Source organism: Chlorocebus sabaeus, chromosome 5, assembly GCF_047675955.1.
Source record: "Chlorocebus sabaeus isolate Y175 chromosome 5, mChlSab1.0.hap1, whole genome shotgun sequence".
NCBI classification, from domain to species: domain Eukaryota; kingdom Metazoa; phylum Chordata; class Mammalia; order Primates; family Cercopithecidae; genus Chlorocebus; species Chlorocebus sabaeus.
In genome coordinates this window covers 14901252-14926668 of record NC_132908.1, presented here as the reverse complement: position 1 = coordinate 14926668, position 25417 = coordinate 14901252, and the positions used below count along the sequence as shown (strand labels likewise).

The 25417-nt window shown below is 48.5% G+C and overlaps 1 protein-coding gene across 3 annotated transcripts in view; it reads left to right on the top strand.

Annotated features, from left to right (window-relative positions):
* Nucleotides 1-25417, top strand: part of MYH11 (myosin heavy chain 11) — a 154550-nt gene that overhangs the window by 89884 nt on the left and 39249 nt on the right. For all 3 annotated transcript variants that reach the window (XM_007986503.3, XM_073015192.1, XM_007986493.3), the window contains exons 10-21: nucleotides 4454-4549; nucleotides 7756-7874; nucleotides 8690-8842; nucleotides 10381-10554; nucleotides 11651-11824; nucleotides 14626-14740; nucleotides 17782-17975; nucleotides 19934-20055; nucleotides 20159-20228; nucleotides 20372-20532; nucleotides 22910-23018; nucleotides 25282-25413. In XM_007986503.3, the coding sequence (XP_007984694.1) occupies nucleotides 4454-4549; nucleotides 7756-7874; nucleotides 8690-8842; nucleotides 10381-10554; nucleotides 11651-11824; nucleotides 14626-14740; nucleotides 17782-17975; nucleotides 19934-20055; nucleotides 20159-20228; nucleotides 20372-20532; nucleotides 22910-23018; nucleotides 25282-25413 (1619 nt within the window). The remainder of the gene's footprint in view (nucleotides 1-4453; nucleotides 4550-7755; nucleotides 7875-8689; nucleotides 8843-10380; nucleotides 10555-11650; nucleotides 11825-14625; nucleotides 14741-17781; nucleotides 17976-19933; nucleotides 20056-20158; nucleotides 20229-20371; nucleotides 20533-22909; nucleotides 23019-25281; nucleotides 25414-25417) is intronic.

Below are 25417 nucleotides of genomic sequence, written 5' to 3'. Positions count from 1 at the left end.
ATCACTTAAATCGTCCATCCTGTGTACCCCTGGTGGTACACATGTCTGGTGTTGGAAAGCCCTGTTTCCTATTCCTCAGTAAGAAGAGAGGTGTAAGGCCACTGTATAAAATGAGCACAAACTTGATGTCTTAAAACAACAGGAATTTATTCTCTCCCAGTTCTGGAGGCCAGGGTTCTGAAATCAAGGTGTCAGCAGGAGCCAGGCATAATGGCTCATGCCTGTAATCCCAGCACTTTGGGAGGCTGAGGTAAGAGGATCATTTGAGGCCAGGGGTTCAAGACCAGTCTGGGCAATATAATATAGCAAGACCCCTTGTCTACTAAAAATTTTTTTTTTAAAAAATTTTTTTTAAGAGATAAGATGTTTTCCTTCTGGAGGCCCTGAGGGAGATCTGTTCCTTGCCTCTGCCCTGGCTTCTGGTGGCTCTGGCTGTTCCTGGCTTTTCCTTGGCTTGTCTCACTCCAGTCTCTGCCTCCTCCTTCATGTGACATTCTACTCTGTGGATCTTCTCTTCCGTCCATCATAAAGACACTTGACATTAAATGTAGGGCCCACCAGGTTAATCCGAGATGACCTCATCTTGAGATCTTTTACTTGATTCCATCTGCAAAGACCTTTTTTTCCAAATTAGGCCACATTCAGACTGGACGCGGTGGCTCACGCCTGTATTCCCAGCTCTCAGGGAGGCAGAGGCGGGAGGAGAGCTTGAGCCCAGGAATTCAAGACCTGCCTGAGTAATATAGTGAGACCCCATTCCCCACAAAAAGGAAAAAAAAATAAGTGTTACCCACCCCCCCAAATTAGGCTGTATTTACAAGTTCCAGGTGGACATATTTTAGAAGGACCAACATTCAACCTAATATAGGTGGCTTCCACTCTTTACCACCTACTGGCCTACTGGGTCAGGCCCTTGCTCAGCATCTTACAGGACCTAAACTTCATGAAGTAGATACTACTGTTACCATCTCCATTTTGCAGATAGGGAAACTGAGGCTCATGGGACTTATTGAGATGCATGTAGAGTCTCTATCCTCTATCCATTCATGATTCATCCATCCATCCATCCTCTATTCATCCATCTATCCTCGACTCATCCTTCCATCCCCCATCTATCCATCACCCATCCATCCATCCCATCCATCCATCCATCACCCATCCACCCATCCATCCACACACCCATCCATTCATCCATGAACTCATCCTCTATACGTTTATTCATTCATTCATCCCCCCTCCATCTGCCATCCATCCATCTCCCTCCCTCCCCATGTGTATCTGGACTCTGAACTACGCTTTGGAAATTCAAAGATGATGAGATTTATAAGAAGCGAAGCTGGGATTTGAACTCAGGACTGTCTAACTGCAGAATGCATGCTTTGCAGCAGCGCACCAGGATGCCACCAGCTGTCACCATCCTTGCTGTGTTGTGTCTCTTCACTGGTTTACTTCTTTGCTGTCTGCTAACTCTGCCCCCAAGGTTCATCTCTTATGGCCTGGGAGTGGTGGCGTTCTTTTGTCATTTCTGGAATTACATTAACTATAGCAGAAAGTGCAAACCATTGGTTCCTGAACCCACAGGAGAGATCGGCCACTACAACCTTCAAAATTTTTAAAAATTGGTTCCTAAAGTTTAAATATGGGTAGGCCGGGCACTGTGGCCTATAATCCCAGCACTATGGGAGGCCAAGGCACATGGATCACTTGAGGTCAGGAGTTTGAGACCATTCTGGCCAACATGGTGAAACCCCATCTTTACTAAAAATAGAAAAATTAGCCGGGTGTGGTGGCACATGCCTGTAATCCCAGCTACTCTGGAGGCTGAGGCAGGAGAATTCCCCTGAACCCGGGAAGTGCGGAGGTTGCAGTGAGCCGAGATTGCACCAATGCACTCCAACCTGGGTGACAGAGCAAGACTCTGTCTCAAAAGAAAAAGAAAAAAAAAAAAAAACCATGGGTAGACGTCACATAAAAACTCCGGCTTTCCATGATCTGGAAAAATCAGAAGTTCTAGCAATACTGGGCTATGACGGAGTAGCTGCTGGCCCCTTCAGATGGGTTTGTGGCCTCCTTGGGTCCCCACAGTCCTCCTTAGTTGGCTTTGTTCCTGTAGACCAGTGGTTCTCTGCCAGAGATGAGTTTGCCTCCCAGGGGACATTTAGTAGTGTCTGACAACATCTGTGGTTGTCACAACTCTGGTGGGGTAACCACCACTGACATCTAGTGGTTAGAGATCAAGGATGCTACTAAACTTCCCATGACACCCAGGACAGTTCCCCACAATAATTATCTGTCCCCGAATTTCTGCAGTGACAAGATTGAGAAACCCTGAGTTGGCCGGCTTGCCTGGGCTGTGCAGGCATTTCAGCAATCTTTACTTTAAACTTACACTTTTAAAACTGTGAGTACAACTCTTCATAGTTTACAAAGCCTCTTTCATAGATGTTACGGTTAAAAGGAAGTGTCTTTCCAAGTCCTGTGAACAGCAGCTTCATTCATTTTGGGTGGAAGGCTTTCTGCCTTAGTGAGTGGGAGCAAATGGGTGGGTGGTCAGCAGCTGGGTCCTTTTGCTGAGCTGGGCCAAGGACTCCATGGTGTGAGAATAGCTGTTGTTATGGGCCTTGTGATGTCTGGTTTGGCCTGAGGAACCAGAGAAGTCTGGGATCTCTAGGCTTTGTTCCTGGAACACAGTGACTGATTTGAAGCCAGAACTCTGGGTGATTTGTACCTGAGTTAAGCTAAGCCAAGAATGTGCGTTAATCATCATCCATTCTCCATCCATCCATCTATCCATCCATCTATTCATCCATCCATCTACCATCCATCCATCTACCATCCATCCGTCATCCATCTATCATCCGTCCATCCATCCATTCATCTATCATCCATCCATCAATCCTCTATCCATTCCTCCATCCATCATCCATCATCCATCAATTCTCTATCTGTCTATCCATCGTCCATCCATCCATTCTCTGTCCATTCCATCTATCCATCCATCCTCTATCCATCCAGCTATCCATCCATACATCATCCATCTATCCTCTATCCATGCATTATTCATCCATCAATCCATCCTGTATTCATCCATCTATCCTCTACTCATCCATCCATCATTCACCCATTCATCTACCCATTCATCCATTCATCCATGAACCCATCCTCTATCCATTTATTCATTCATTAATTCATCCATCCATCCACCTTCCACCTACCATCCATCCATCTCTCTCCCTCCCTACCATGTGTATCAGGACCCTGGACTAGGCTTTGGAAATTCAAAGATGATAAGGGCAGGCCCCCCACTCTCCAGAAACTCATGGTCTTGTGGGGATTTCAGACATAGAAACTATTTTAACAGTAACATGTGCTAAGTATGGAGTCAGAGACATTCCAAGTATCTTGGGAACACAGCGTTTTTGTTTGGAGACACCTGGACAACTAGTAAAAACAAATGTATATTTTCTTCCTCCCAACATGGGCATCTTGTACACCCAGCAGAGTATGTAAGAAGTACAGGGTTTTTATTTCAAAAAGCCTTTTACCGACGTAGATTTACATGTAGAAAATTGTGTATGCCATAGCGTGCAGTGCAAAGAATTATCATAAACTGAACACATCTGTGTAATTAGAATCCATTTTAAATAAGAGAATGCCACCAGCCCCACAGAAGTTCCCACATGCACCTTCTCGGAGCTTCCCTCAATTAAGGATAATCAATTTCCTGACTTTTAACAACATCGATTAGTTTTGCCTCTTCTTGGATGGACTGTCAATATGTGGACTTAGGCAGTACGTTCTTGTTTCCATCTGTCCTCTTTTGTTCCGTGTTTGTATCTGGAAGATACATCAGGGGTATTTTTGTTTTAGAGACAGGATCTCCCTACATTGCCCAGGCTGTCTCAAACTCCTGGCCTCAAACAATTCTCCCACCTCAGCCTCCCAAAGTGCTGTGGTTGCAGGCATGAGTCACTATGCTGGCCCCAATATATCAGTTTTGGTTTTTGGTAGTTGTAGCTCATTCATTCTCACTGTTCTGTGGCAGAGGTTCCTAGTGCATTTTCTGTAAAGGGTCAGATAGTAAATTCTTTAGCCCTTGTGGGCCAGACGATCTCTGTTGCAACTCTTTAACTCTGCCATTGTAGCATGCAAATAGTTATAAACAGTAGGTAAATGAATGAGTATAGCTGTGTTCCAATAATACTTTATTTATAATAGTAAACAGTGGGCCAGATTTGGTCCATGGGCTATAATTTGCCAGTCCCTGCTGTGTGGCATTCCATTGTAATGCAAGGTTTTAAGCAACCATGTGAAAATATTGAGCTTAGAATTTAGTTTCTTCAGAGGAAAGATGTAGGCTGGCTCTGGGTCCCCAGTGGCTTTAGGCTCCAAAACTCCAGGGTACCTTGGCATTGACCTTTGTGTCTGCTCTGCTCTTCTCTCCCCACCTCAGCCATATTGAAAGTGGTGTCATCAGTCCTACAGCTTGGAAATATCGTCTTCAAGAAGGAAAGAAACACAGACCAGGCGTCCATGCCAGATAACACAGGTACTTGCCACCTTTTACCAATAACCAAAGACTTTGGGGTTGTGGGGGTGGGGAGGGTAACATTTAACCATTGGTTGTTTTTCAAGGCGAAAGTATCTGGGATTTTAACAACAGTTGGACTAGGTTCTTATTACTCATTTTTCTTTTTGCAAACTTTTCACTGCTCAAGACCCTATGTGGAAAGTTCTTGAATCAGAGTGCAGGGATTTAAAAAAAAAAAAAAAAAAACTAATAGTTTTATTTATTTGTTCTTTTTTTTAAAATACAAAATTTTGCAAGTTTTAATAGAGACGAGGTCTCGCTGTGTTGCCCAGGCTGATCTTGAACTCCTGAGCCCAAGTGATCCTCCCACCTTGGCCTCCCAAAATGCTGGGATTACAGGCAAGAGTCATCACATCCCGCCCCTAATAGTGACCAGACCAGATCCTGAGGGACCATCTATTCTAAAATACTCCACTTAATTGTTTTGTTAAAGAAATATTTCTCAAGCCCCTGCAATATGCCACTGGGATACAGCAGGAAATGACACAAGAATAGCTCTTCTTACAGTATCTGTGGTCTTCCTGGGGAGACAGACCTCAATTGCCCTGAGAATTAGGGGTACCGAATAAAATACAGGATGTCCAGATACATTTCAATTTTAGGTAAACAACAAACCTTTTTTTAAATTTTAAGTATGTCCCTTGTAACATTTGGACCATGATTATACCAAAAAAGTATTCTTGTTTATCTGAAATTCAGGTTTAACTGAGCATCCTGTAATTTTCCCCCTAAATCTGATAAACCTACCCACAAATAAATAGTATTTTGTGTTTTGAGAAGCTGGCATGGCTACCACCATGCTTGTTGGTGGCTGAGCTGAGAGCAAAACTTAGGTTTCTTATTTCCCGGCCCAGGCTGTATATTGCGTTGCTTTTTCCCACTCCCTAGAGCCCACCTTGATCAAATCTTTTGCAACTGCTTACTGGGTTTCCCTTGCCCACTGCCTAGACAGAGCCAATTAATCAAGACAGGGGAATGGAGATAGAGAAAGAGTAATTCACGCAGAGCCAGCTGCATGGGAGAGCAGAGTTTTATTATTACTCAAATCAGTCTCCTTGAGCATTCAGGGATCAGAGTTTTTAAGCATCATGTGGTTAGGGGGAGGCCAGTGAGTTGGGGGTGCTGATTGGTTGGGTCAGAGATGAAATCACAGGGCGTCGAAGCGGTCCTCTTGCCCTGAGTCAGTTCCTGGACAGAGGCCATCAGATCAGATGAGCCAGTTTCTCGATCTGGGTGGTGTCAGATGATCCACCTGGTGCCAGGGTCTGCAAAATATCTCAAGCACTGATGTTAGATTTTACATTAGTGATGTTATCCCCAGGAGCAATTTAGGGAGGGTCAGACTCTTGTAGCCTCCAGTTACAGAACTCCTAAACCGTAATTTCTAATCTTTAGGCTAATATGTTATTCCTACAAAGGCAGTCTAGTCCCCAGGCAAGAAGGGGGTTTGTTTTGGGAAAGGGTTCTTGTGTTTTAAACTATAAACTAAGAGGCCGGGCGTGGTGGCTCATGACTGCAATCCTAGTAATTTGGGAGGCCGAGGCAGGTGGATCACTTGAAGTTAGGAGTTCAAGACCAGCCTGGCCAACATGGTGAAAACCCATCTCGACTAAAAATACAAAAATTAGCTGGGTGTGGTAGTGGGCACCTGTAATCCCAGCTACTCAGGAGGCTGAGGCAGGATAATTACTTGAACCCAGGAGGTGGAGATTGCAGTGAACCAAGATTGTGCCACTATGCTCTAGCCTGGATGACGTAATGAGACCCTGTCTTAATAAATAAATAAATATAAACAAACTATAAGTTCATCCCAAAGTTAGTTCAGCTTACATCCAGTGGAGCTTGGAGGTTAGAAGCAAGATGGAGTCGGTTAGGTCAGATCCTGTTCAGTGTCTCAGTTATAATTTTGCAGTGGCAGTTTCATTCTCAGGTGTGTGTTATGTATTAGAGTCCCTAAATCTGGCAAATTAACGGAATCCAGATGCCAAGGAAAGACCTCAGGGAAAGAGAAATGAAAAAGCACTCTTGCCAAGAGATGGGGGAAAAAATCCTGAAATCACTGTATTTACTCTGCCTTGCACATGCAAAGCAGCATGTAATGCTATTTTCATGTTAAGGGACCAGCTAGTGGTTGCACCACTGCACTCCAGCCTGGAGACACAGGAAGACTGCATCTCAAAAAAAAAAAAAAAAAAAAAAAAAAAAAATTTAGATTGATTCTAGCATTTTGCTATTGCAAACAATGCTGTAACACATATCCTGGAAGGGTGAAACAAATATTTATTGAATAGTAACTATTCAATAAATGTTACTATTAGTAACTATTTAATACTTAGTAACTATTAAATAAATCTCAGGGGCCAGTAACAAAATTACTCACACCTGTAATCCCAGCACGTGGGGAGGCCGAGGTGGGTGGATTGCCTGAGTTCAGGACTTCCAGACCAGCCTGGGCAACACGGTAAAACTCCATCTCTACTAAAATACAAAAGAAATTAGCTGGGTGTGGTGGCAGGCACCTATAATCCCAGCTACTTGGGAGGCTGAGGCAGGAGAATTGCTTGAACTCAGGAGGCAGAGGTTGTAGTGAGCTGAGATCGCACCACTGCACTCCAGTCTCGGTGACAGAGCGAGACTCCATCTCCAAAAAAATTAATCTCTCTCTCTCTCTCTCGCTCTTGCTCTCTCACTCTCTCTCTCCCTCCCTCTCCCTCTCCCTCTCCCTCTCTCCCCCCACCCCCCTCCCTCTCTCTCTCAGGGACTTTACATATTTTACCTTATTTAGTTCTGGGTACCAACTAGGTACCGAAGAGCTGACCCTTTTTAAAGCTGAGAAAAGCAAGACTCTGGGAGGGTAAAGAGCTTTTCCAAAGTCACATGACTTGGAAGTGTTAAGGGACAGGGACTTGAAACTAGAACTACCTGACCCTGAACCCCCAACTGGGGCATACTTCAGCTCCCCCCAAATCACTGCCTCTCAGCAAAATACTGGGGAGTGTGACCACTAATGACAGCAGCCTTTAGGACTATATTCACGGTCAGTGGGTCCCATTTCCCCAAGAGAACCCAGTGTATTCACAGATCTCAAATAGCCCGTGTGATGTGCCTTCTTGCCAAGCTCTTTCTTTTGTGATGCACTCAAGATGTTTCTTTTCTCCATCCAGCTGCTCAGAAAGTTTGCCACCTCATGGGAATCAATGTGACGGATTTCACTAGATCCATCCTCACTCCTCGTATCAAGGTTGGGCGAGATGTGGTACAGAAAGCTCAGACAAAAGAACAGGTAATGATGTACCTGCCATTTACTTATCACTTACCCATCCATGCACCCACCCATCCATCCATTCATCCATCTACCCCCCTGTTCACTCATTCATCTATTCATTAATCCATTCACCCATGGTCTGCCTCTGCATCTGTCCATCCATCCATCTTTCTATCCACTCATTCACCTGTCTGTTCATCCATCCATCCATCCACTCATCTGCCCATCTATCTGTTCACCCATCATCTGTGCATCCATCCCTCACTCACCATCTGTCCATTCATCCATCCATGACCTGTCCATTTGTCCAGTCATCCATCACCCATCCACCTGTCATTCCATTCATTCATTCATCTGTCCATCCATCCACCCATCCATCTCTTTATGCCTCATTTATTCAATACTAGAATATTCAAAGTCCCATGTCTGGTTTTTCGTGTTTGTTTGTTTTTTGTTTTTTGTTTGTGAGCCAGAGTCTTGCTCTGTCATCCAGGGTGGGGGGCAGTGGTGTGATCTCGGCTCACTGTAGCCTCTGCCTCCCAGATTCAAATAATTCTCCTGCCTCAGTTTCCCAAGCAGCTGGGAGTACAGGCATGCACCACCACGCCTGGCTACTTTTTGTATTTTTAGTAGGACGGGTTTTTGCCATGTTGGCCAGGCTGGTCTTGAACTCCTGACCTCAAGTGATCCACTGGCCTTGGCCTCCCAAAGTGCTGGGATTACAGTGTGAGCCACTGTGCCCAGCCAAGAATAACAGTCTTCACCACCAGCCTGGCTTATGTGAAAATGGAGCCCAGTGAGAATAACCAGGTTCCCCTGGTTCCCCTCTGCAGGCTGACTTTGCTGTAGAGGCTTTGGCCAAGGCAACATATGAGCGCCTTTTCCGCTGGATACTCACCCGCGTGAACAAAGCCCTGGACAAGACCCATCGGCAAGGGGCTTCCTTCCTGGGGATCCTGGATATAGCTGGATTTGAGATCTTTGAGGTACAGCTCGGTGGGATCGTAACAGCTGTGGTCTTGGTTCTCTGAGATGGGGCTTTTTCTTGGAGGAATCATGATTTTGGAGAAAGTCACGTACATGGCTACGGTAGGGTAGGAGGCTGACTAGTTAAGGGTGGATCCTTGAGGGTACAAGGACAGAAATCCAACTGGAAATGCATTGGTTTCTGGAACCGAGAAGGCCAGACATGCAGCTGGATCCTGCAGGCAGTCTGATCTTCCACCATCTTTCTCTCTTTCTCTCTGCCTTCCTCCATTTTGACTCCATTCTCAAGCAGGCTCTCTCCTCATGGTGGCAAGATGGCTGCCAAAGCTCCAGACTGCCTCTCAGTAATCCTGGCAAAAAAAAAAAAAAAAAAACTCTTTTCTAATAGTTCCAACCAAAATCTTGGAACTTACTCACCTGAATTGGCTACATGGTCACCTCCAAGCCAAGAATTGTTTGCAGGAGCTTGCAATACCTCATGTAGTAGAAATATGGATAATGAATCCACACCCATGGGTCCGAGGAAAGTTCTCAGAGAAAGGGAAGGGTTTTTTTTTGTCTTGTTTTTTTTTTTGAGACGGAGTCTTGCTTTGTTGCCCAGACTGGAATGCAGTGTCACAATTTCATCTCACTGCAGTCTCCATCTCCTGGGTTCAAGCAATTCTCCTGTCTCAGCCTCCTGAGTAGCTGGAACTACAGGCACGTGCCACTATGCCCAACTAATTCTTTTTTTTTTTTTTTTTTTGAGACAGAGTCTCGCTCTGTCGCCCAGGCCAGAGTGCAGTAGTGCAGTCCTGGCTCACTGCAACCTCTGCCTCCCAGGTTCAAGTGATTCTCCTGCCTCAGCCTCTCAAGTAGTTGGGATTAGTGCCATCATGCCCGGCTAATTTTTTTTTTTTTTTTAGTAGAGATGGGGTTTCACCCTGTTGGCCAGGCTAGTCTCGAACTCCTGACCTCAAGTGATCCACCGGCCTTGGCCTCCCAAAGTGCTGGGATTACAGGCATGAGCCTCCGTGCCTGGCCAATTTTTGTATTTTTAGTAGAGAGAATTTTCGCTGTTTGCCAGACTGGTCGCAAACTCCTGACATCAAGTCATCCTCCCACCTTGGCCTCCCTGAGTGCTGGGATTACAATTTTCAGCCACCACACCCAGCCGGGCTCAGACTAATAGATATCCCGAAAGAGGTGTACTACAGAGTCACTTTCTGTCTGCGCCTCTGTTCTCAAATCTGTACAATGCTTCCACACTGTACGTGCGGTAGCGTACCTTATGAGGTTTGTCCATCCATAGATGGTTGTGCAGATGGAGAAGATAAGCATCTTTAAGGTGTGTGAGGGCCATGTGATGTCAACTTCGCCAGCCCTGGTGGACTGTAGGCAGCATGTTTCGGGGTCTCAGTCCTATCTGGGTGCTGGGATGGCAGAACAGGATGTGGGCAAGCCATGGGGGCGCTGTCAGGTGGAGCTTCTGTGGGGTTCCTTGTCTTCTGACTTCATACCAAGATCCTCACGCCCCGCCCCCATGCCATATGCTCAGGTGAACTCCTTCGAGCAGCTGTGCATCAACTACACCAACGAGAAGCTGCAGCAGCTCTTCAACCACACCATGTTCATCCTGGAGCAGGAGGAGTACCAGCGCGAGGGCATTGAGTGGAACTTCATCGACTTTGGGCTGGACCTACAGCCCTGCATTGAGCTCATCGAGCGGCCGGTGAGGGGCACGTGGGTGTGCAGGGCTCCGTCACACCTTGCACACGTGTGTGGCCTCTGTGGAGCTGACATGGACCCCACACCCTCCCCATGCGCATAGCATTCCCCCACCCAATCCATCACCACATCCTGAAAGGCTGTAAGCTGAATCCTTGTGAACTGTTACAATTTCCATTAACCCACATTTTCATATCAAAGATATTTTCTTTAATTTCTGCCTTCCTTCCATCCTCTTTTTCCTTCTTTTTTTTTTCTTCCCTACCCTCTTTCCCTTCCCTTTCTTCTCTGCCCTTTCTTTCTTTCTTTCTTTCTTTCTTTCTTTCTTTCTTTCTTTCTTTCTTTCTCTCTCTTTCTTTCTTTCTTTTCTTTCTTTCTCTTTCTTTTCTTTTCTTTTCTTTTTTCTTTTCTTTCTTTCTCTTTCTTTTCTTTTCTTTCTTTTTATGACATAGTCTGACTCTGTTGCCCAGGCTGGAGTGCAGTGGCACAATCTCTACCTCCCCAGCTCAAGTGATTCTCCTGCCTCAGCCTCCCAAGTAGCTGAGACTACAGGCATGCACCACCATGCCCAGCGAACTTTTGTATTTTTAGTAGAGACAGGGTTTCTACTAATTAGCCGGGCCTGGTGGTGCAGCCTGTGGTCCCAGCTATTTGGAAGGCTGAGGTGGGAGGATTGCTTGAGCCCTGGAGGCAGAGGTTGCCGTGAGCCAAGACTGCACCACTGCATTCCAGCCTGGATGACAGAGTGAGACCCTGTCTCCAAAAAAAACTTTTCTAACGGGAACCCTAGGTGAATTCAAGTCAAGCAACAAATTCGTTTGCAAGAATTATGAACTCTTCATGATGTTGTCTGCGTGTTGCCCACTAGGGGGCGGCAGCAAACATGTTCTGCCTTCCCTCCCTGACACTGGTCCATTGGGCACAGGGTAATTTAAGGGTAGATTTGGAAGCGTGGGGGTCATAAACTCATCTTTACATGTGAGCAAATACAGTATCAGATCTTGGTGGATGCCCATGCGTTGTGTACAGTTGGCCAGCTCTTCGTGGAATGCCCGAGGTTGGGTGTCCTCTCTGATTCAAGCCCTACTTGTCTCCCACAGAACAACCCTCCAGGGGTGCTGGCCCTGCTGGACGAGGAGTGCTGGTTCCCCAAAGCCACGGACAAGTCTTTTGTGGAGAAGCTGTGCACGGAGCAGGGCAGCCACCCCAAGTTCCAGAAGCCCAAGCAGCTCAAGGACAAGACTGAGTTCTCCATCATCCATTATGCTGGGAAGGTACCAGCCACAGGGCCCAGGGGACTCTGTCTCAGGGGAGCCCCAGTGGCTGCTCAGCACAGAGATAGTCTGAGAGTGGCAGAACCTTGGGCTGCCTGGAAACTGCAAAGGCATCTGCTACTAAGCAAATCCCGACCAAGTCCTATTCGTAATTTGTCTATGCATCTGTAAGGCATCAGCTGCAGCCACTCTCATGTATTCCAACCGTGATGTCCAGGCAGTTCTTTCTTTCTGTTTTTGTTGGAGACAGGGTCTCGCTTTGTCACTCAGGCTGGAGTGCAATGGTGTGATCATAGCTCACTACAGCCTCAACTTCCTGGGCTCACACAATCCTCCTGCCTCAGCCTCCCAAGTAGCTGGGACTACAGGTATATATCACCATGCTCAGCTAAATGTTTTTTTTTTTTTTTTTTTGAGATGGAGTTTTGCTCTTGTCATCCAGGCTGGAGTGCAATGGTGTGATCTCCGCTAACTGCAACCTCCACCTCCGAGTTCAAGAGATTCTCCTGCCTCAGCCTCCCAAATAGCTGGGATTACAGGCACCTGCCACCACACCCAGCTAATTTTTGTATTTTTAGTAGAGACAGGGTTTCACCATGTTCGCCAGGCTGGTCTCAAACTCCTGACCTCAGGTGATCTACCCACCTCGGCCTCCCAAAATGCTGGGATAACAGGCATGAGCCACCGTGCCTGGCCATCCAGCTAAATTGTTAAATTATGTATAGAGATGGAGTCTTGCTATGTTGCCCAGGCTGGTCTTGAACTCCTGGGCTCAAGCAATCCCCCGGCCTTGGCTTCCTGAAGTGCTGGGATTAAGAGCACGAGCCACTGCACCTGGCCTCAGCCTGCTTTTCTTGTATAGACTCTAAATCCTTCCTGCTACAAGTTATACCCAACAGGCAGGGCCAACTGGGATGGGGTGACGAATACATCCACACCTGGCTTCAACAAAAATCTCCCATGTCACGGCCTGGGTTTGCTATTGCCAGCCTCTGGCCAGGGAAATCTATGATAGTTGTATTCATCATCATCATCAACATGCCTTGGCTGTTACTCTATAGGCCCTTGCCCTATGGCTCTCAAGGGTCCTGGATAATGTACAAAGGACATAGCTTAGTCTGGCTTGCAGAATTGTAGTATTCTATTGACTCATCAGTACCCCCACTGCATCATGGGAACAGGCAAGGCTCTCTACCAGGGAGTGGCAATAGAATCCAATCTGGCCCACAGCTTGTTATTGTAAATAAAGTTTTATTGGAACACAGCCATGCCTGTTTGTATACATAGTGTCTATGGCTGGCTGCTTTTGTACTACAGCACCAGAGTTGAGTAGCTGCAACAAAGACTGTATGACTTGGCCGGGCGTGGTGGCTCATGCCTATAATCCCAGCACCAGGGCAGGTGGATCACTTGAGGTCAGCAGTTTGAGACCAGCCTGGCCAACATGGTGAAACCCTATCTCTGCTAAAAATACAAAAGAAAAAAAAAAAAAAAAAGCCAGACGTGGTGGCACACACCTGTAATCTCAGCTACCCAGGAGGCTGAGGCAAGAAAACTGCTGACCCAGGAAGGTGGAGACTGCAGTGAGCTGAGATCACACCACTGCCCTCCAGACTGGGCAACGGAGAATGACTCTGTCTCAAAAACAAAACAAAACAAAAAGAACACAAAACGCTGTATGACTTGCCAAGCCAAAAATATCTACTATCTGGGCCTTCACCAAAGGTTTCCCAACTCCTAGCCTATATTCAAGGGAGTATATGTTCCTTTAAGCATACAGAGACAATACTTTTCTTTTCCCTACTTCATCAGTGGATTTTTTTTCAGCGGATTTGTTTTCAGTCTTCTCTCAGATCAAGCCTAGCTATTATCCTGATAACCCACATTCCATAATAACCCAGCAAAGCTGTATTATCAGTTCCTTTCATTTAATATTTACCACAATAAAAATTAGGGCTTTGGGCATGTCAGCGTTTGAATCAGGAATGTAAAAAGCCTGTATGTCCTTTTTCTGTATATCCATGTATCAGTATCTCTGAGTTACAAATTATGCTCATTAGAGAGTAGAAAACAGGATGCCATGCTTCATTAATTAATTAATTAATTTTGAGACAGAGTCTTACTCTGTCGCCCATGCTGGAGTCCAGTGGTGCAATCTCAGCTCACTGCAAACTCCACCTCCCAGGTTGAAGCGATTCTCCTGCCTCAGCCTCCCGAGTAGCTGGGATTACAGGCGTGCACCACCATGCCTGGCTAATTTTTTTTTTGTATTTTTAGTGGAGATGGGGTTTTACCATGTTGGTCAGGTTGGTCTCGAACGCCTGACCTCAAATGATCCACCCACCTTGGCCTCCCAAAGTGCTGGGATTACCGGCGTAAGCCACCACGCTTGGCCACTGTGCTTAATTTCTAAACCAGGAAGATGATGAGGGGGGAATTTTGCATGTGGGCTGGAGGGCATCTGCCATCATGAAATCTCTTAATCTTGTATAACTCACAGCCACTGTGCTGGCTTAGGAGGAGGGAGGCTGCCACAGCTGCGTTAGTAGGAGAATATGAAATGGAAACTAGGCTTTCCCAGCAATGGCTATCGTTGGCTGGTGTCCTACTATGTGGGCACAGGTCCCTGGGCTGTTGGTCTCTTCATTGGTGTTTGCAGAGTGCCATCATGGTGGTCATAAACGTCATGTCCTCTCTGACCTCAGAAGATCTGGAAGGACAATGGGAGGGCTGGGGTCCTGGCCTTGGTTTCTAAGTTTCTAGTTTCCCAGGGGTTCTGACCAGCAGGGTGTCCTTGGCAGGTGGACTACAATGCGAGTGCCTGGCTGACCAAGAACATGGACCCGCTGAATGACAACGTGACTTCCCTGCTCAATGCCTCCTCTGACAAGTTTGTGGCCGACCTGTGGAAAGATGGTAAGGCCTTCTGGGCTCAGGTCCATGTTCTGCTTTGAGCTGGAGAATTGAACACCCAAGTGCCCCGACTCCCACACCTGCCCCAGGAGGGGAGGCCTTTGCATGGGGGCAGGGGAAGGAAGAGCATTGGCGTGTGCTGGTGAGTGATGTCTTGTTGAAACAATCTCTTCCTGAATGGGCGTCCCTGAGCGCCTCAATCCTACATGTCCCCAGGGGATGAGGTCCTGAGCTCAGGGCTCAGGCGATAGACGGGAGAAACAGCACGCCAGGCACGGGGAGTTAGACTGCCCTGTCCAGTCAGAAGGACTTTGCTGCATCTTATCTCTGCCACCTCCTAGCTCTGTGGTCTTGGATGAGTCACTCAATGTCGTTAAGCTTCATTGCCCTCATTAGTAAAACCAGGAAACACAATAATAGTTGCCACCTCTACTAGGGGTATTGTGAGGGTTAAATTAGACCAGTGGTGCTCAAACTCAAGCAGGCATCACGACCCCCTGGAAGGCTTTATTTATTTATTTAGGGATAGAGTCTTGCTCTGTCACCCAGGCTGGAAGGCATTGGTGCAATCTTGGCTCATTGCAGCGTCCACCTCCTGGGTTCCAGTGATTCTCCTGCCTCAGTCCCCCGAGTAGGTAGGATTACAGGCACACGCCACCATGCCTGGCTAATTTTTGTATTTTTAGTAGAGACGGGGTTCCCCCGTGTTGCCCAAGCTGGTCTCGAACTCCTGACCTCAGGTGATCTGCCCGCCTCAGCCTCCCAAAGTGCTGGGATTACAGGCATGAGCCACCACACCTGGGCCTCTTTGGAGGGCTTTTTAAAACTCAGATGGCTGGGCCTACCCTAAGATCTGATTCTGCAGGTCTGGGGCCAGGGATGGGGCGGGCCTGAAAACGTTCATCCCAGGTGATGCTGCTGGTCTGGGGACCACACTCCGGCTCCCTTTGAGAACCGGTGAGTAGATGATCCCTGGGAAGAGCTGCTGGAGTGATGATGAGGGGAGGGGGTTTGCTGTTTATCCCTGGCTGTCAGCGTCCACAGCAGGTTTTGTTCTTGGCACAGGGCCCATGGGCCTGGGGCTTATAGGACTGATCTTTCCTTGTTTTAAGCTAAAAAAGGCTCCAGGAGGGGCCAGCTGTGCCCCAACCGTATGCCAGGCTCTGGCCCTAGGGAACAGCATCGCACCCTGGATCTGTGTCACCCCAGGAAACATGATGAAGCCTGCAGTCCCTCCCCTGTGGAGCCCACAGTCTTGTGGGAGAGAGAAGACTCTCAAAGACAAGCAGAGAGATTGCTGCATGAGGCTGCGTGCAGTGGCTCACACTTGTAATCCCAGCACTTTCGGAGGCCGAGGTGGGAGGATCACTTGAGGTCAAGAGTTGGAGACCAGTCTGGCCAACGTGGTGAAACCCTGTCTCTACTAAAAATACATAAAACTAACTGGGCGTAGTGGTGGGCACCTGTAATCCCAACTACTGAGGAGGCTGATTCGGGAGAATTGCCTGAACTCAGGAGGTGAGATTCAGGTTGCAGTGAGCTGAGATTACGCCACTGGACTTCAACCTAGGCAAAAGAGCAAGACTCTGTCTTGAAAAAATAAAACTAAAAAAAAAAAAAAAAAAAAAATTAGCCAGACGTGCTGGTGGGTGCCTGTAATCCCAGCTACTCAGGAGGCTAAGGCAGGAGAACCACCTGAACCTGGGTGGTGAAGGTTGCAGTGAGCTGAGATCACGCCACTGCACTCCAGCTGGGCAACAGAGTGAGATCTTGTCTCAAAAAAAAAAAAAGAAAAAAAAAGAGATTGTTACACGGAATCTAACTGAGTCCAAGATGAAGAAATTGTGCTGTCCACAGCCTGTGGGTTGGGCTTGGCATGTGCGGGATCTGTTGGGCTGGTAGAAAAAGAACCTTGGTGGCGATGATGATAAAGATGATGGCTGGGCGCAGTGGCTCACGCCTGTAATCCCAGCACTTTGGGAGGCCGAGGCAGGGGAATCACTGAGGTCGGGAGTTTGAGACCAGCCTGACCAACATGGAGAAACTCCGTCTCTACTAAAAATACAAAAAAATGAGCCAGGCGTGGTGGCGCATGCCTGTAATCCTGGCAACTCAGGAGGCTGAGGCAGGAGAATTGCTGGAACCTGGGAGGCAGAGCTTGCAGTGAGCTGAGATCGTGCCATTGCACTCCAGCCTGGCCAACAAGAGTGAAACTCTGTCTCAATAAAATAATAATAATAATAATAATACCTACTTTTTGTTGAGCACTTACTGATGTGCCAGGCTTCTATCTTGGAGAGTGTGCTGTATCTTCTGCCTCAGAATATTTCTTCTGTGGATACCCACATTGTTACCCACCCATTTCTTTCTGATTTCTGCTCAAATATGCAACTTAGCAGATCCCACCACACTACCTCCTAATCTAAGAGAGCACCCTTGTCATTCTCTCTCTCTCTGCTTTACCCTATTTTTATTTTTCTAAGCACACCTAACTACTCAAGATATTCTATACTTAACATATGTGATCACTGTCTGTCTCCTTCCCGGTGATATAAGTGGGGTGAGAGGGCTGGGTCTTTTTTTTGGTCACGGCGGTGTCCCCAGGGCCTGGAGCACAGCAGGTCCTCAATAACTATTTGTTGGTGGATGAAGGATTGGAGACTGGCAGGGAATAAGTGCCTTCTGTGCCTTATTTTCTTATCCCTGCCCTAGAAGGTAGATGGTTTTATTACCTCCGTTTTGTAGAAAGGGAGACTGAGGCACAGGATGGTGCCAAGCCAAGGCTAGTCAGTGAGTGGACAGCAAGAGCAACCTTGACTCCTAGGTCAGTGTGACTCCATCACAGGGAATTTGTTCTGCCACTCAGGTGCTCTCAGGATTTCCCAGATAGACAGTACTTGGAAACCCTGAGTGCCAAAGGCAGCATTGGTGATGGAAGGAAAGATTGGAGTGGGCGGGTTGGTGGGTGGGGCGGGGTCTGGGCCTCTGGCCTAGTTAGGGGTGGGTGGGCCAGAGGCTGATGCCACCCTGGCTGTGCCCCATAGTGGACCGCATCGTGGGACTGGACCAGATGGCCAAGATGACGGAGAGCTCGCTGCCCAGCGCCTCCAAGACCAAGAAGGGCATGTTCCGCACCGTGGGACAGCTGTACAAGGAGCAGCTGGGCAAGCTGATGACCACGCTGCGCAACACCACGCCCAACTTCGTTCGCTGCATCATCCCCAACCACGAGAAGAGGGTGAGGCCCGCCGCCCAGACCCTGGGGCTCCCAGAAGCCAGGGCGCCCCCAAGCAGTCACAGCATCCCCCAGGCGCCCTCCACCCCTACCTACCCCGAGGACCCCATTTGCCATGCGGGGAAGGCTATCTCAATTTCAGACCCATTCCCCATCCCTGGAGGCAAAGGAGGAAGGGAGGACGGATCCAGAGACTCTTCAGCTGCGGAGCTGCTGTGCAGGACATCCAGCCACTCATGCATTCATTAGCCCAGGAAGTATTCACTGGGCTCCTCCCTGTGCCGGGTGCTGGGGAGACAGTGTTAGAAAAATTGTAGTCCTTGCCTATGGGTTTCTCTTAATCTGGGGCAGGCATCTTCACCTTGGGTGACTGTCTCCTCTATGTGGACATGTCTGCAGCCATTTCTGGTTGTCACAACCAGGAGGGGGCTGCTAGTCAGCATCTAGTGGGTAGAGGCCAGGGATGCGCTAAGCATTGTATGATGCACAGGACAGTCCCTCAACCCCCCGCACAGAATCCCTCCAAGATGCCACTAGTGCTGTACGGGGAGAGATAAACACACAGCCAATGATGGTGATGGAATGTGGTCAATTACGAGAACACCAAAGAGCCAGGGCTCCTCCCACAGCCTCAGGACTCAGAGAAAGCTTCTGGTGAACTTGAACTTTAAGAATGTGTGGCCATCAACTTGATGACATGGAAGGCAGGCTGGGGAGGGCATGCTAGCAGAGCGCCCAGGATAAGCAAGAGTGTGGAGGTGAGAAATGAAGGATCTAGGTAAGAAAATGCTAGATAGTGTCAGGCGTGTGGCTCATGCCTGTAATCCCAGCTACTCAGGAGGCTGAGAAAAATCTCTTGAACGCAGGAGGCAGAGGTTGCAGTAAGCTGAGATGGCACCACTGCATTCCAGCCTGGCCAGCAGAGTGAGACTCCATCTTAAAAAAAAAAAAAAAAGAAAGAAAGAAAATCCTACATAGGTCATTTCATGTTGCAGATGTGTGATGGCGTGAGGTAGGAATCAGACGGTGTGTGAGGTAGGAATGAGGCTGAATGGGTAGGCAGGGGCTAGATCGTGGTGCTCCTTGTGTTCTTTCTGGAGCTTGACCTTCTCTCTCTAGGGATGCCACTGGGGGTGTTTAAGCAGGGCTATGGCATGGTCCAATTTATGTTTTAGGAAGTGAATGAGGGGACTGGACATATGCTGGCTCATGCCTGTAATCCCAGCACTTTGGGAGGTTGAGGTGGGAGGATCACTTGAGACCAGGTGTTCAAGGCTAGCCTGGGCAGCATAGCAAGACCCTGTATCTACAAAAACATTTTAAAAAATTATCCAGGCACGGTAGCACATGCTGTGGTCCTAAATACTTGGGAGGCTGATTTGGGAGGATCACTTGAGCCCAGGAGTTTGAGGCTGCAGTGAGCCATGATTGCGCCACTGGACTCCAGCCTGGGTGACAGAATGGGACCCTATCTCAAAAAATAAAAAACAAAAAGAACAAAGGAAAGTGAATGAGGGGATTGAGGGGAGAGGCAAGACTGGAGAGAGAAGACCAGGTGGGTGGTTTCTGTGGTTGTCCAGGCAGAAGATAGTGAAGAGAAGTGGTGAAGAGAAGTAGGGGGGGCTTGGGAGATATTTGGGAGCTAGAACCAATCAAACTGCTGATGGGACAGGAAGTGAGGGAGAGGAGGTGATGAGGAGGAAGCCCCAAGTCCCAGCCAGGCGATGCTAGTGTCATCAAGAACCAGAGAGATCATGAGGCAGCCAGTGCCAAAGCAAAGAGATGAAAACCCAGAGAGGGGGCACTGCTTTGCCGCTCGGCCCTCAGCTGAGCTCTCCCTGGGTGCTTCTGTTGGTACCCTGGTGGCCTGGCCAGGTGGGTCATCCAGGTAGGAGGTTTGGGGCTTTGCTGCACCGTGGGTCCTGGCCCCAGGGATCCACTGCCCTCTTTGGCCTTTGCAGTCCGGCAAGCTGGATGCATTCCTGGTGCTGGAGCAGCTGCGGTGCAATGGGGTGCTGGAAGGCATTCGCATCTGCCGGCAGGGCTTCCCCAACCGGATCGTCTTCCAGGAGTTCCGCCAACGGTGAGTCCCAAGGTCTGGTCCAGGTAGGGCAGGGGGTGAGCGGGACTGGGCGGAGGAATGGATGCTGGAGGTACACGGGGTGACTTCTGCTCTGTGTTTCAAGCTACGAGATCCTGGCGGCGAATGCCATCCCCAAAGGCTTCATGGACGGGAAGCAGGCCTGCATTCTCATGGTGAGCCCAGAAGTCCACCAGAGACCTCCCCACCTCTGGCCACAAGCCACCTGCTGCTTTTGGCGGGACCGTTCTTACCCATGTCATCACTGGCCAAATGGCGCAGCAGAAATCAGGAGCTCTTCTTCTCCTTCCTTTTGCAGATCAAAGCCCTGGAACTTGACCCCAACTTATACAGGATAGGGCAGAGCAAAATCTTCTTCCGAACGGGGGTCCTGGCCCACCTGGAGGAGGAACGAGATTTGAAGATCACCGATGTCATCATGGCCTTCCAGGCGATGTGTCGTGGCTACTTGGCCAGAAAGTAAAGATGCTTTCCTGCATCCTAATACCTCGAACGCGAATCACAAACAGGGGCCTTTCTGTTCCGATTCCCTGATTTTAAGAGGCCACCTGTTTACTATGCATCATTGACTGACAGTTTTTTCTTGAGGTGGAAGAAATGCTTCTACTTTAAATAAATGTACCAGTTACGAGTGCAGGAAGGGAATGAGTTTTAGACCGGGGTTCTCATCCTGGATGCCCCAGTTTTTGCTGATGAACCTTGGACAAGTTACTCCACCTCTCTGAGCTTCAAGTTTTTTTAGCTGGAAACTGAGCATAATCATTTTGACCTCAGAGAGCTGTTCATGAGGTGTCACTAAGATATAACGCATGACGAGAGCTTAGAACAGTGTGTGGTTCTCAGGTCAGAAATGCTAGTTGGTGTTTTTCCCTCCCTCTCTCCCTCCCTTCCTTCCTTCCTCCCTTCCTCCCTCCCTCCCTCCCTTCCTTCCTCCCTCCCTCCCTTCCTCCCTCCCTTCCTTCCTTCTTTCTTTTTGAGACAGAGTCTCTCTCTCTCTCTCCATCGCCCAGGCTGGAGTGCAGTGGTGCAGTCTTAACTCACTGCAACCTCTGCCTCTTGGACTCAAGCAATTCTTGTGTCTCAGCCTCCCGAGTGACTGGAATCACAGGCCCCCGCCACCACACTGGGCTAATTTTTGTATTTTTAGTAGAGACGAGGTTTCACCATGTTAGCCAGGCTGGTCTCAAATTCCTGGTCTCAAGTGATCCACCCGCCTTGACATCCCAAAGTGCTGGGATTATAGGCGTGACCCACTGCGCCCGGCCTAGAAATGTTAGAATTGGATAAAGCATCAAGGAAAGAGGACTTGACCGTGTCTAGATACCCACGTCCCCATGGGATTTATAAGGCAGTGTTTCAGAGGGTGTCATGTCCCATCTGTTCTGTGAAGACTGGGAGCCAGGGAAGGGCTCGGGTTCCTCAGTGAAAGTCACACCCCAGGGACTGCAGGAACAGGTGGAGTCGCTCTCTATCTGGGGCTAGTGTTGTCACTGGGCAGAGACCACACCCTCACCTGCAGGACCCTGACATGTCAGGTTCATTCATTGACACATGGACCCAAGATGGTCAAGGCCAGATTTGGGAGCTCTTGGTCCTTCCACAACAGACCTAACTTGTCAAGTTTCGTTACTAAATTCCCTGTTGCTGTCCCTCCTGGTTCCAGGATGACTGGGGCAATTTGATTCTTAAAGTTTTCCCATGTCTAAGATGGCAGCCAAGCAGGGAAGACAGAATTCCGTTCACTATTCTATCGTTTCTCAATCTGATAGCCCTCAAATGGGAAGAGTGCTGTTCAGGGTCACAGTTTGAAATTCCTAAAACAACCCAGGAGAGAATAGGTTTGACAGCGCTGGGTATGGTAGCTGACACCTGTCATCCCAGCACTTTGGGAGGCCAAGGCAGGAGGATGGCTTGAGTCTAGGAGTTTGAAACCAGCCTGGGCAACATGGCAAGACCCCTATCTCTACAAAAAAAAAAAAAAAAAAAAAACTAGGATAAAAATTAGCTGGGCATGGTAGCATGTGCCTGTAGTCCCAACTACTTGGGAAGTTGAGGCAGGAGGATCACTTGAGCCCAGGAATTTGAGGCTGCAGTGAGCCATCATCACACCACTGCACTCTAGTCTGGGCCACAGAGCCAGACCCTGTCTCTGAAAAAATAAAAATAGGTTTGTCTGAAACAGCTGGTGCAGGCTGGGCACGGTGGTACCTACCTGTAATCCCAGCACTTTGGGAGGCCAAGGTGGGTGGATGACCTGAGGGTCAGGAGTTTGAGACCTGCCTGGTCAACATGGGAAACCCCATCTCTACTAAAAATACAAAAATTAGCCGGGCATGGTTGTGGGCACCTGTAATCCAAGCTACTCAGGAGGCTGAAGCCGGAGAATCACTTGAACCCCAGAGGTGGAGGTTGCAGTGAGCTGAGATCGTGCTACTGCACTCCAGCCTGGGCAGCAATGAGTGAAACCCTATCTCAAAAAAGAAGTAAAAAAATAGAAAAAACAGAAACAGCTAGTACAGCCGGGGTGTACAGAAGCCCCATTAGGAATGATGCACATAGATGCGTTTTCTGAGCGGTGTTTGGATCTCAGCTAAGTCCGGGGCATGTCGTGAGCCCTGGGTCTTCCTTGTCCACTGAGAAAGGCTCTGGCCTGTAGATGATTTAAGTTGTTTGCAGCCAGACAAAACATGCGTCACACAGGGTTTCTGGAAGAACCTGAGCTGGGGAGAACGGGGCATGTCCCTGTGCAGGTTGGGATGCTGCGGGGCAGGGCTCTGTGGACAGCAGGGTGAGGCTTCATGACCCACCCACCCACCTTCTCTTCCCCCCTCCCTAGGGCTTTTGCCAAGAGGCAGCAGCAGCTGACCGCCATGAAGGTGATTCAGAGGAACTGCGCCGCCTACCTCAAGCTGCGGAACTGGCAGTGGTGGAGGCTTTTCACCAAAGTGAGTGCTCTGCCCCCGCCCCCTTCCCGGGGGCCCCCAGCCCTGGCTCTTCACTCTGGAGCCTCCACATTTGGGAAAGGAGGTGGTCACAAGTGGGTGCGGAATGGAGGGCTTGAACTCAAGACCTTGCGTGTTGGCGGTTCTCTGGCCCGAGGAGGCCCTGTCCTTTGGTACACAGGCTATAGCCAGGACCTTAACACAAAGTATTAATATTTCCATCAGCACTGGAATCCCTCATGTGGCCCATTTATAGCCACACCCACTTCCTCCGTAGCCCTGGAAACCACTCTGTTCTCCAGTTACGTAATTTTGATGGTTCAAGAATGCTGCCAGGGGCGGCGGCTCATGCCTGTAATCCCAGCACTTTGGGAGGCCGAGGGACGTGGATTACTTGCAGTCAGGAGTTCGAGACCAGCCTGGCCAACATGGCAAAACCCCGTCTCTACTAAAAATACAAAAATTAGCTGAGTATGGTGGCAGGCACCTATAATCCTAGCTACTCAGGAGGCTGAGGCAGGAGAATCTCTTGAACCCGGGAGACAGAGGTTGCAGTGAGCCAAGATCATGCCTGCACTCCAGCCGGGGTGACAGATTGAGACTCTGCTGCTTTTTGGAAATGTTCGTCCCCACTGAACCAACTTCTGAAAAACTATCCTAAGAAAATCGTCTCACCCAGGTGTGGTGGCTCACGCCTGTAATCCCAGCACTTTGGGAGGCCAAGGTGGGAGGATCACCTGGGTTTAGGAGTTCAAAACCAGCCTGGACAACATGGTGAAACCCCATCTCTACTAAAAATACAAAAATTAGCCGGGTGTGGTGGTGGGCACCTGTAATCCCAGCTACTCAGGAGGTTGAGGCAGGAGAATTGCTTGAACCCAGGAGGCAGAGGTTGCAGTGAGCTGAGATCGCAAGATTGTACCACTGCACTCCAGCCTGGGTGACAGAACGAGACTCCAACTGAAAAATAAAAAAGAGAAAAGAAAAGAAAATCAAGAGTTAAGGGCATTCATTATGGCCTTATTTACAATAGCAGAATTTCAGTGTCCGGTCCTAGCTGAATGATGAGTTCAATAATGGTTCATCCATCAATGGAATGTTTTCAGCTATTAAAATGATGGCTTGGATATTGAATAGGTCTGCTAAAAAAACAACAAAAAAGACATCTACCTAGCTGTCTAGCTGCACACTGTGGCATGTGCCTGTAGTCCCAGCTACTCTGGAGCTGGGGCGGGAGGATCGCTTGAGGCCAGAAGTTCAAGGCTGCAGTGAACTCTGATTGGGTCACTGCATTCCAGCCTGCGTGACAGAACAAGACCATCTCTTAATAAATACATTAACTTAAAAACATGGCTGTGTCAAGTTGTAAGAATGATGTAACAGCGTGCGGTGATAAATATAATTTTTTAAAAATTTTATTTGTGGAGACAGGGTCTCACTCTGTCACCCAGGCTGGAGTCCAGTGGCACAATCATGGCTCCCTGTAGCCTCAACCTCCAGGGCTCAGGCGATCTTCCTACCTGAGCCCCCTCAGTAGCTGGGACTACAGACACACACCACCATGCCTGGCTACTTTTCTTTGTAGAGATGGGGTCTCATGATGTTGCCCAGGCTGGTCTCAAACTCCTGGGCTCAAGCACCTGCCTCGGTCTCCCAAAGTGCTGGGATTACAGGCATGCACCACTGTGCCTGTCTGTATCTTGTAATTTTAAATAATAAAAGCAGCCGCTAACACTAGTCAGCACGGTCTTAAGTCTGTTTTTTAAACATAGAAAAAGAGCCAGGAAGGAAATGTAAACAATGTTAGTAATGACTTTGATAGGGAGGTGGGTGGGATATGAAAGATTTTTTCTTTTCCCTTTTGTCCTTGGAAGGAAATAGCACTTTTCAACAGTAGTTCTCTGTTGGGATGGTTCTAAAGTGGGGAAGATGAGACTTTTTCCTTTCACTTTGCACCTTTTCTGGTGCTCTAATTTAGAGTTCCTCAATCTTGCCACTGTTGACATTTTGGGGTGACTAATTCTCTGTTGTGGGGGCTGTCCTGCATACTGTATGGTGTTCAGCAGCATCCCTGGCCTCTACCCACTGGATGCCACAGCCACCCCCCACCCCAGTTGTGGCAACCACCAGTGGCTCCAGACAGTATCCCCTAGTGGGGATCGGTGGGGGTGACATTATCCCTGGCTCAGAACCACCGATCAAATTTATTATGACAACATATCCCTTTGCCACAAAAACAAATGACAGGCTGACTATGTGTGTGCAGGTGAAGCCACTGCTGCAGGTGACACGGCAGGAGGAGGAGATGCAGGCCAAGGAGGATGAACTGCAGAAGACCAAGGAGCGGCAGCAGAAGGCAGAGAATGAGCTTAAGGAGCTGGAGCAGAAGCACTCGCAGGTAC